This window comes from Canis aureus, chromosome 38 (genome assembly GCF_053574225.1).
Source record: "Canis aureus isolate CA01 chromosome 38, VMU_Caureus_v.1.0, whole genome shotgun sequence".
NCBI lineage: Eukaryota > Metazoa > Chordata > Mammalia > Carnivora > Canidae > Canis > Canis aureus.
In genome coordinates this window covers 3949540-3960855 of record NC_135648.1, presented here as the reverse complement: position 1 = coordinate 3960855, position 11316 = coordinate 3949540, and the positions used below count along the sequence as shown (strand labels likewise).

Below are 11316 nucleotides of genomic sequence, written 5' to 3'. Positions count from 1 at the left end.
GCTCCGGGGGCCGGGGCCGGCGTGGGGTGACCTAGGCCGAGGGGCGGGGCCGCGCCCGGGCCAATCCGGAGAGTCCGGCCCGAGGGCGCAGGTGTCCCCGGGCGCCGCCCCTCCCGCACCTGCGGCTCGCGGTCCAGGTGCTCCCTGCGGCGGGCGCGGGGCTCGGGGGCGCGCGGGGCGTCTCCGCCTGCAAACGCCTCGGCCTGGGGGGAAGGGCTTGGGCCTAGGAACGAACGGTTTGGGTATCGTCGACCTTGTTTTCCACTCCTTTTTTGGAACCGTGGCTCTAGGAACACGGGAGCTGTAGCGCTTTACGGGCCGGCTTCTGGTGACCCCAGACCTGCTCTTTCTCTTTAAAAAAAAAAAAAAAAAAATCGCCTTTGGAGAAATGAACATGGATTTCAGTAAAACGTGTCTGTAGAATCACGCTTGAATTTACCAATTTTCAAAATTTGGAACATGGCATGAATCAGAGTGTCCAAGAACCTCATAGGACATTATGGGCGCTGTACTGGAAGCTCCTACTTCAGTGTTTCTCAAACTCCGTGGTAAAGGGCCCCTTATGGTTTTCCAAGCCATCCCAGATGGGTACTTTTGGAAACTATGGTAACAATGGATTATTAGAAAAATGAAATAAAAAGGGAAGGATGCAAAGCACAAGCCCCATTTTTATTATTATTATTATTAGTAGTAGTAGTAGTAGTAGTAGTAGTACTAGATTCAACATGTAAAAGGATCTTCAGCCAAACTGCTATTGACGTTTCTAAGGCCTATTCTAGGTTTCTGTATGTGTCCTGAACTCCACGCACCATGTGCCCGACTCTAGGGAACACACTTTAATCTACTTCATGGCCTCTTTCAGAGTTTCAATTATTTATGCCCAGCAATGAGCCCTGAGCAACGGGAGACTGAGAGCATTTACACTGGCTTCTGAAATCATAGAGGTCTTGATTAATTTGATATTGTAACAGCACTCCAACTTGCTTCTAGCTCACGCGCTCCCTGCTTGCTGACCTAAGTCCCTTGGTCTGCAGCAGAACTAACCTACTTTCCTTGAAATCTGCAGACCACTGGCCTTAAGGGAACCAAACTTCCCCAGAAGATAAGATCTGACTACATAGATTCAAAAACAGCTGCCGTGTATACTGGCAGGTCTGTTCAGGGTCATGTCAACATTCAACTAACCACCTGGGCTGGAGCTTCTCCTCCGTACAGCCCACCCCTCCCTCCTCCCATGCCTTCCCCTTTAAAACCCTCTACCTTTGCCTGGATGGGAAAATGGTCTTTGGAGAATCTAGTCCACCATCATCCCGGGTTGCCGGCTTCCTGAATAAAGCAAACTGTGCTTTCTCACTGTCACGTGTCTCTCGAGTGTTGATTTCCACAGGTAAGCAGCCGAACCTGAGTTCAGAACTGGTTCTCTGTCCAGTAACAATTTTGACTACTGTAGTGATCTTATACCATAAAATCGTATTCAAAAAATAAATCCAGTTACTTGAATATTAGATTCCCAAAACATTAAAATGTCTTTATTGTCATCTGGGTGGAACTCAGCTCCTACCTTTATGACACTTTCCACCATTCTAAAGAGACCACGCTTTAACAATATTTTCTGGGAGTTCTAGAATAAAATTAACCCCAATCTTTACAGTCTAGACCCAAAGGCTCCTTTTAAAATGTTCTAGGGCTCAGAAGTGACACATAAAAGGAATAAGATTGTGGGGCTATTCTATGAAAAACTCATTCCTATAAAGACAGAGAAGGGCCTGGGCTCCTGGAGAGTCAGAATCATCACGATCTTGGGATGACAACCAGTGTAGGACCCACTACAGGGAGCCCAAAGCAAGAACGGCAGTTTCCTACTAGCATGATGTCCATCCAATCCAAGCGAGGAAACCTTGGGCTTTGCTTCCCTCTTTCAATTCAGGTTGGACCTTTCAAGGTCCTTCAACCTTCACGAGATGGGATGAACCACTAGGGGTGCTAGAGAGACCAGGAGAACAGAAATCTGTTGCAACAGATGTCATTGGACTTTGTATTTTAAAAATATTTTATCACACGTAGGATATGTCAGTAACTGTATAATATACAGTGTATTCATAGGTAAGTATTGCTTTCATCATCCTGAACTAGTCATCTTGAGTTTATGCTGTTCCTGGGCTGTTTTCCTGGAAAAAGAAGAAAAAATTGGTACACAAAGATCCCATTTATCCCTGGCAACGCTTGGCCCCTTGAACAGAATAGTAAATGTAGGGACGCCTGGGTGGCTCAGCGGTTGAGAGCCTGCCTTCGGCTCAGGGTGTGATCCCAGAGTCCCGGGATCGAGTCCTACATCGTGCTCCTTCAGGAAGCCTGCTTCTCTCTGCCTGTGTCTCTGCCTCTCTCTCTGTGTCTCTTATTATTTATAAATAAATATATAAATCTTTAAAAAAAATAGTAAATGTAGCGCTTCCACCTTTGACTATTTACTACCTTATAAAATAAATTTGCCTCTACCGTAAATGCTGAAAGTGATTTCTGGCTCTTTTGGTGGTGCCCAACATAGTCCTTAGGTAGACAAAGATGAGTAAAGGTACCTTTAGCACCCATGACTGACATCTATTTTGGGTCCCTAGAAACCTCTCCAGAATTGACTTGCCTCTGTTTTACAAACAGGGGCAAAAGAACAGCTGCCAGCGGGGCCACGTAGCTTTTCTTGGGGGTAGCTTTCATCCGTCTCCTCTTCAAATCACTACACATTCAGCCTGGCCCAAACCTACTTCGAGCGTGGGATTTCACCCATTTCATCAGATAGGAAGAGGTAAGTATGTGCCTTATACATAAGCAGCTATTCAGTGTGACTCAAGACCAGAAGGTAAGTGTGCATGCTTCTTTCTCAAATACAAAGTGAACATAAAAGTATAATTGGCACTAAATGATAACAAATCACTCAGATACATGCATAGTACATATATGCCATATCCTGTGCAAATACATCTCACTCGCACCTTCCTCTAAAGCTTGAAGCAGGTGTTAACAGTAGAACTGTGCCTCTCTGAACACCTCTGTTGTTCCTGTTTTCTTTTTCTCTCTTTTGTCTTCAACCCCACTCCCACCACATAGATACTTGAATCCCTGGCCTTTAGCCCTGACTCTGGGGGGGTCAGAGTGTGCATTTGTGAATTATTGTCCTCTGAGTATTCTCTGAAAACTTTTATCCATTTTCTTATCATGGCCATTGCTGAAATAATATATAATTATTCAGAAAATTAAAAGTATGAATTTATTTTTCAGTGACCAAGTGAGAAATATGGTTGTTGTTTTTCTTTTTTCTTTTCTTTTCTTTTCTTTTCTTTTCTTTTCTTTTCTTTTCTTTTCTTTTTTGCGGGGGTGGGGGTGCCGGTTCATCTTAATTTCTCCTGTGAAGACGGAGTCTGTATTCCGGTTGTTCATAGTTTTTGTTATTTTTTATATGCCTGGGTGGTCTTGAGGCAGATTATATTTGGATTTAGAAGAGATCTCTATGTATCAAACAAGACCACTCTGTAACAACAACAATAAAGCATCTGCAGTTAATTCTGGACTGGATTCTCCAAAACTGGACTAATGTGACAACACAAAGTCCCAATCTCTAGTATGTTTGGATGTGCCAGAGACCAAGATGCTTTTCCTCCAATAAACAGTCAAGTAATATGTGAGAGGCCTGTGTAAGCAACCCTCTGTTGGATATCCCCCCACAAACAGGCACACCCTTGGCTTCCCCTACCTCCCCCCGCCACCCCATCACTTCTCCAGGAAGACCGTAAGGAGTAAAGGTAAGAAAGCCCAGAACTGGTGCTGTTGACACAGAAAGAAGGATCCATCAGTAGCATATTTCTTTAATCATTGTTATTTACAATTTATCATCTGACAGACTTACAGAGAATAAATAAAGAAAAGAAAATATACAATTGGTATCTCGTTCCTTTTTCTAATACAGAGAACTTTTACGTGTTCTATTTGGGAATGACTATGATAGTTTTAAGCAGGGATCGATCAGTTTGCTCTTTACCCCTTGACAAGACACATCATCCTCCCAAGCCCACAAAACTGAGGCCCAGATATTCCCTCCTCGGAGGAAGAGCGAGCCCTGTTGGTTCGGAAACTCAGTCCTCAGGAAAAGTTGCCAGACGACCGGGGAGAAGAACAGGATATCATGAGTAGTAAAGGACATAAAATGAACAGGCTAGGTTACAAACTCTTGGTGTGCTTGCAGGAACCCTACCCAATTCCAACTAATTCTAAGCCTCTTTGCAAGAAAACAGGTTTTCATGCAAAGTGATCGCCTTATCACATTGTGCTTTCCCTTGAGCCTCTTTGCAGATTCTTCCTTCGTATGCTTTTGTGCATGTTGGTAAGCAGAGCCTAGCTGGGGACTCTGATCCTTCGCCCTTAGAGGTTCTCGACAGGTGTCTGCTGGAGAAACCAAAAAGTTTGTTTCAAATAGGTTGGGTTTGGGACCAGAGTCCCTCCCTGCTCTTGTTGGGGGTGGGGGGTGCCTTGTAGAGAACTGCCTTGCACTGCTGTCTAAATAACCCCAAAGAATGAGATATCTCCAAACATCTATTTCATCCTTAGAAAATATACAAATGGAGAATGTACTTCACCAGGTACGAGCCTGGGCACTTTTCTCTCTTTCTTCATTTGAAAATAAGCCCCCGGCATTATAGCAAAGCAGTTCTCCCTAAATTCACCCCACTTAGACTAGATGACAAGTTTCAGCTTCTGACTTTTATTCATTCAAGAAACAACACTCAGCAGATACCTCCTGAGTGCTCGCTATGTGTCTGGAACTTGACAGGACATGCGGTAGGCAGTGTGAACCCAGTAACCACCTTGTGACCCAGTAAGGGGGGAGGTGAAAGATTCCTGCACAAAACCCACAGCTCCTTCATAGTAAATGTACTATGAAGTGTACTATGAAACACTAAGCAACCCCACCCCTGAGGTTGCTTCTGTGTTTACATTTAGTTTGGTCCAATGTAGCCGTTATTCCGTTTAAAAATGGATATTTAGCCAAATGGAAGGTCTCTGCTATTCCAAACGTTGTGTTTCATCACACGCTGGGGGATCCGATGCCATTGTACTCTATTCCTCCCACAAGGCAGCGTTGGTGCCATTAACTAAGTGCCACCCAGCTCTTGACCAAAATACTGGGTGAACCCAAAGCCCCCTGCCTGCCACCACTACAGATCCTACTCACTTATAGGAACAGCAAGAACCATCTAGAATGCCCCACACCTGATTCTCTAGCCAGCAAGCTACGTGCAGATCTCACTGTCTCTTGTGGTTCCAAATCCAAAGCCAAACTAGTCAGAAAAATGTGGAAGCAGTCTAGGCAGGATTTTGCTCATTGATAGGGAACAGATTGATTTGTTTTACTCTCTTTAGAATTTTGTAGAATTATACCCAGATAGTATTTTTCCTGCTGCATCCAAGCCAGACCAGGTTACAAATCAGAAAGGGATGAAGTATCCAGAAACTAAATAAATGCATGTTAAAACAAACAAACAGTAAGTGGTGAAATCTGAGTGAGGTCTTCTGTTTAGTTAATAGCGTTTCAAATGTCAACTTTCTGATTCTGAAAACAGACCATGATTATGTAAGATGTTATCAATGGGCGTTCGGGGAAGGCCGCTCTACTACTTTCCCAACGTCTTGTGAGTCTTAAAGTATTTCAAAATAACAAGTTTTAAAAAGAGAGAGAGACATACACAGCAAGTAAATAATTACCCACCACTTGTCTGCCACCAGGCAACGCAGCTAATTGTGCCAGAGAACTCAAAATGCCAGAAATCCAATCACCATTTACCATTCTGGTGTCTTTCCATCTTGATTCAGCATTCCAAGACATTTGCCGAGTGGAAAAGACATTCATCTGTTTCTATAAAAATATTAAATTTCAATTCAGAAGGATCTCCCAGCATAAAGCAGGATCTGCAACTTCCAGAAATATTCTGGGGCCTACCAAAGTACTGCCAGAGGTCAGAGCCTTGCTGAAAAGACCAAGATGGCAGGTATATAAATGCAAGTTCAGATCAAAGACTTAAGAGCCAAATGTTGGAGTAACCAAAGCCCTAACTCTATGTCTCTTCTTCTTCTTCTTCTTCTTTTTTTTTTTTTTTCAATCTTGGGCAAAACAGATGCTGTTCTGTTTTAGAATATTTCCTTGGAACATCTCATCCCTCCCTCTTGCAGACACTCCCCTTCTTCTGTTCCCCTTTACTCAAAACACATGGCTCAGCCCCACATCATGGCTTTCTTGTGGGAAGTCTGGATGGAACTAGGAAAACACATGGCTCCAATGTGCCACATACCTCGTTGTGTAGATCTCAAACAAGACTTGGTCTCGTCTAACTTCAGCCCTTGTTTCAATGTTTCCCGGTGGCCCTTCTGGGCACAGCAATGACAGGCATTATTTAAAATGGATTTGGTTGGCGGAAGGAAGGGAAGGGGGGAGAAGAGACCCATGAGATGCCATAAATACCCTATTTCTAGGTCCTCGTGTCCAAAGTGGCACTTGGGAAACACAGTGCAGTTCAGGCTAGGAGTTGGTTCCCTCTCAGTACCAGTATCCCCAGCTCGCAGGGGCCCGGCATCCACAGACACCCTCACACCCCCCTTCCCCGCCTCCGCTGAAATGAGAAGACCTTCCCCCAACGGTTGCTTGCCTGTTTCTCTAAGGACTTGCCTTTTCTGAAAACTCCCTTCCTTTCCATACATTGCACCTGACTTTTCATTTCTTAATACTTATAAAATCTCTGTCATCCAGAACCTCTTTCTCTATACATATTCATCCTTTATCTTCGAGACACTTACTTGTCCTGCCCGCTCTCGGATCTCTCTCCAGAGATGTGCTCTCCTGCTTCGGCGCCACCTGTTTCTACCTCGCTGCCCAGGGCACCCTGGGTCCCTCCCAGGTACTCCCCAGACCCTTCTCTGTCCTCCCCACCAGCCTCCCCACTCCGGCACCTGTGCACTCATCTCCTCATTTCCGACTCCACTTCCCTATGATGCTCTCTGCGATACTGTCCCGTGCACTTGCAAGTGACCTTTCCACAGCATGAAAGCCACGTGCCCCCTGCCCCGTGCCTCGCTCCACTCCAGATCTCTGCTGACCACGTGTGTGTCTGGATCACGCATCAAGCTTGGGACCTAGTTATCAGCACATTAACCAGCAAAAGTATGAATTTAAATCTGGCGATCCCACACCATGATCTGGACATAAACTTTTCCACTTATGTCATGCAGAGGAGGACTCCCTACAAACGTAACAAAGCCCCGTGGTTTCCTGTCCCTCTTCCTAGGTCCTTTTCTAAAGATGCCCAGCTAGCATTCCTCTCATCGGGGTTTGAACTGCTTTTAACTTCTACGTACTAGGCCTTCTTCTCCATGTCCCGTGTTGGGTCTCTTCGGTCTGTAGGGCGAGGCTCTGTGGGTGCAACCAGGTGAGAAGCTAGACCTGTGTCTGTGCTGGAAGACGAGCTTCCTCCTCCCAGGATGGGGCAGCTGTACCTGCCAAAGCAGGCCTGCCAGCCACTTGCAGCATGTTGCTCTGTGACTCGAGGCGACGAAAATCCAGACACATTAAGTTCATTTTCAAGATGATTGGGTTATTATTTTTTTTTATGGGATCATGGAAGGCAGTGCATCTAGGCAGAAGGGTAAAAAGAAAGAAGTGGAGAGATGAGGCAAAGATGGGGACATGATGCTGTTACTTCTTGTCACACAGAGAAGCCGTGGGCAGGGTCTGCACGTCGCCCTCCCAGACGCATGGGTGTGCAGGAGAACAGCCCGCTGGCCTGATTTCACGGCCCTTTAATTCTACTTAAGTCGGGTGCCCAGATGCAGCACAACTTCTGGGTGTGTCTGTGACGGTGTTTCCAGGTGACGGGAGCGTGGGAACTGGAGCACTGAGTGCAGCACCTTGCCCTCCCCCTCTCCTGTGCTGGGGGGACCTCATCAAATCCATGGGAGAATGGGGAAAGGATGAATCAGATGGAGGAAGGGGGGCTCTATCCTTGCTCCCTGACTGCCGAGCTAGGACACCAGTCTCCCGGCCTGTCTCTCAAAAGCACACCACCACCAGCTTCCCCGGGGCTGCAGCTTCAGGCGGCCGATGCTGAGCTTCGGAGGCTCCACAACCACGTGGGCCAATCCCTTATAATAAATTATATATATTTATGTCTGTACTTAATTGATTCTGTGTCTCTAGAGAATTCTCCAATACATGAGGTTAATTAGCACTGGTCTTGAAAGCAGAGTATCCGGTATAAGAACCTGTCCGGCCTGGCACACATCAAATGAGATTATGTCTGTAGAAAGGCCTGGTACACTTTAAGGCACTGTCCACGTGGCAGCTGATGCTGTCGCTATTGCAGTAGTTCCCCCCATTATTCCTTCTGCTGAGCACGATCTTCAGAGCAGGAGACACAGTCAGGTAAGGGAATCTGCATCACCTGTTGATCCAGTTGTCCAGACACCCCTGCTCATATCAGGACTGGGAGAGGCTTCAAGTCCGTCTAATCCAATTTCCTCATCTTACGGACAGGGAAACCGAAGTCTGGAAAGACTAAAGGGACTTGTCCAAGGTGACATGCTGGGCTTGAGGCAGAAGTAGGATCAAAGCTCCCAAACCGATGCTCTCCTGACCCCCAAACCAACCATCTCCACAGAATTAGTCCCGGGAGAGACTGGAACCCAGAGACAAAGGACAGCGGTGGGGGAAGGTATTTGCTAGGGTCACCCGATGATCTGGGGAATTGGGGAACTTTGCCTCTGCTGTCACCTGGAGCAATGCTTGAGGGCTGAACAGGGGAGAAATCTCAAGTCCCCGAACGGCCATGACAAGGGGGACCAGGCAAGGGCTCCAGCAGCAGACCCAAGGACTCAAGACCATTAAGACTATTACTTCTGAGCTCGGGAAGTTTATTCTGTAACCTTTTCTTGTTCTCCTCTGTGGGAGTTGAGAAGCCCCCCCTTCCTGCTTCCACTACATCTGAGCCCTTGGGAAGCATAAAGCTCACAATCTCTTCCGAGGGGACTCTTAAATGACAGCGTATGTTTCCAGGAATTCTCACCCGGACCTTCCCGATTTCTCTCCTGCTGCTCACACCATCCCTGAGGCCAGAGCGTCTGTACGGAGCAGCAGCAGTGAATGACTTCCCTCTCGGGCTCTCCCCGTCCCATTCTGAAATCAAGGGCTCCTAGGGTTAGAAGGACATTAAATGTCGTCTCCTACAACCATTTACCTCGTGTTTGAAAGCCTACACCTCTCTTGCCTACTCTTCAGCCTACCACCCGCCCTCTGGAGGTAGCCCATTTAGCCTCCTGTGTCTTCTGCTGTCCAGGCTTTCTCTAATGAAAAGTGGAAAGCTCTCTGCTCGTACCTTTCCCTCACTGGCCCTCAGTGGTCAACATTTTGGAAATACGCAGAACAGATCTACTGTGTATTGCACACAGCCTTCGGATACGGGTCCCCTAGGGGATGATGCATCCACTAAAAGGGCTGTAAGACTTAGAGAAGATAAACCAAAGGGCCTGTGATCCAGACCTCAAAACACCAGTCTTCACTGATTCAAAACCAGGCTCTCACCAACACACACACACACCTGAAAATATCTGAACAAGAGGACCCTCTGCAGAAATCACAGGGGAATAGCACACCTGTTACCTGTCCTCCACAGACCTCTTCTCCTATGTCCATTCTCTGTTCAAGAATCCTTCCATGCACGAGGTACCTTTTTGGCAAGTGACAGCGCCCCTTCATACAGCCTTGCAGCGGACATCCTCTGCTCTGCGCATCCCCTGTGTTGCCTATGCGTGTAGACCGTATAGACCTTATCCTTGACCCCTGCCCACAAATGAACAAAACACCCACTCCGAGAAGCCAGGGTTTTTCAAGCATGTATCGTCTGCTTTGACAGGACAGGCAAGCGCAGAGAGTAGGACGTGTCCAGAGGGCCAAATTAGGAAACCAAGAAATCTATGATCAGTTACTGAATACCAACCATTCCATCCAATTCTCCACACTTACTGAGTGTTTTCCCTAAGCCTCATCTCATGTTTCCTAAGACATGAGTATTCTTCAAGTTTTTCTTTCTGGAAATACATTTTAAAAGGTGACATAGAAGAAGTATTGTAGCATCTGCACATTTATAAACATAGCATATTTAACCTTTATAAATTATCTAAATTGTCTAGCCTGCTATCCAACACTTTGGTATATTAAGTAAGATTTCTTTACTAGATTTTATCTGTCCTAGGCTTTTTTTTTTCTTTTTTTAGTTCTTTAATGTAAAAAAAAAAAAAAAGAGTATATATGGGTTGGGGGGTAGAGAAGTGTGGGAGTGGAGTGAAGAGCGGCCAGGGACACGGAGAGAGAAGTGAACAAGCCTCCGCCTCCCAGGCCCATTCAACGTCCAGATGGAGTGGCTTAGGCGTGGGTGAGTGGTAGGTCTCGTGAGAAGGACCTGGACCATCGGAATGTCGCCAGGCAGTGACAGCATCACTCGTCCCCTTGTTGAAGGAGCAGAAGGTGGATTTCCTGGAACGAAGGACGGTGCTTGGTGTCTCTTCTCCAGCAGCTGAGCATCAGCTTGTACACAGAGTCAGGGCAAATGACAGGCTGGGGGAGGTAAATCTTGGAAAACAAAAGTGAACAAAAAATGAGAATGTTCAGAAGAAGGGCAAAGAGGAAGTGTAGCCGCATTGTGGTTTTATTTGCCTCCCTCTCTGCTTGAACTTGATAACTGGAACAGGTGAGGTGCCTGTTCTTCCCACGCTCATCTCGGCCCCTGTCCCCTTCCCTTGTCGTGCCAAGTCATCTGGACCAGGATCTCCTGATGAACCACTCTGAGGTCCCTACCATCATGCAAAAGATGAACCTGAAGCAAAAAGAGGTCTCAGACTGAAAGCAAATGGTTAGAACACTAGATCCTCCGTTTACGGCCCACGCATGTTGAGGTTGATCTTGGCTGAGCCAATCATGGCAGGGGCGGCAAGCGGGTGAGTTGTCTCAGCTCCCCCACTTGAACAGGAGCCTGGCCGGACACAGACACTGCAAAGCATCCACGTTGCTCCTACTGTCATGTCCCCTGTGACCCCCTGCCCCAGACCTCTCCCCTCTCTGCAGAGAGGAGTCTGCTGACCACAGAGCCCACCTCGCAGCTGATAGTGTTGAGAAATGACTATTCCTCCACTCTAATGTCAAACTTTTAAGATGTGAATACTGAAATTTTAGCAATCAAATATAAAGTAATTAAATGTTGTAAAATGTAACCAGGTATAATTTTGATA

At 46.5% G+C, this 11316-nt stretch overlaps 1 protein-coding gene across 5 annotated transcripts in view; it reads right to left on the bottom strand.

Moving 5' to 3' along the window:
- Positions 1 to 3841: 3841 nt before the first annotated feature.
- DDR2 (discoidin domain receptor tyrosine kinase 2) overlaps positions 3842 to 11316 on the bottom strand; it is a 149368-nt gene continuing 141893 nt past the window's right edge. For all 5 annotated transcript variants that reach the window (XM_077886844.1, XM_077886841.1, XM_077886840.1 and 2 more), the window contains one exon: positions 3842 to 10660. In XM_077886844.1, coding sequence (XP_077742970.1) covers positions 10526 to 10660 — 135 coding nt within the window. In that variant the 3' untranslated portion in view covers positions 3842 to 10525. The remainder of the gene's footprint in view (positions 10661 to 11316) is intronic.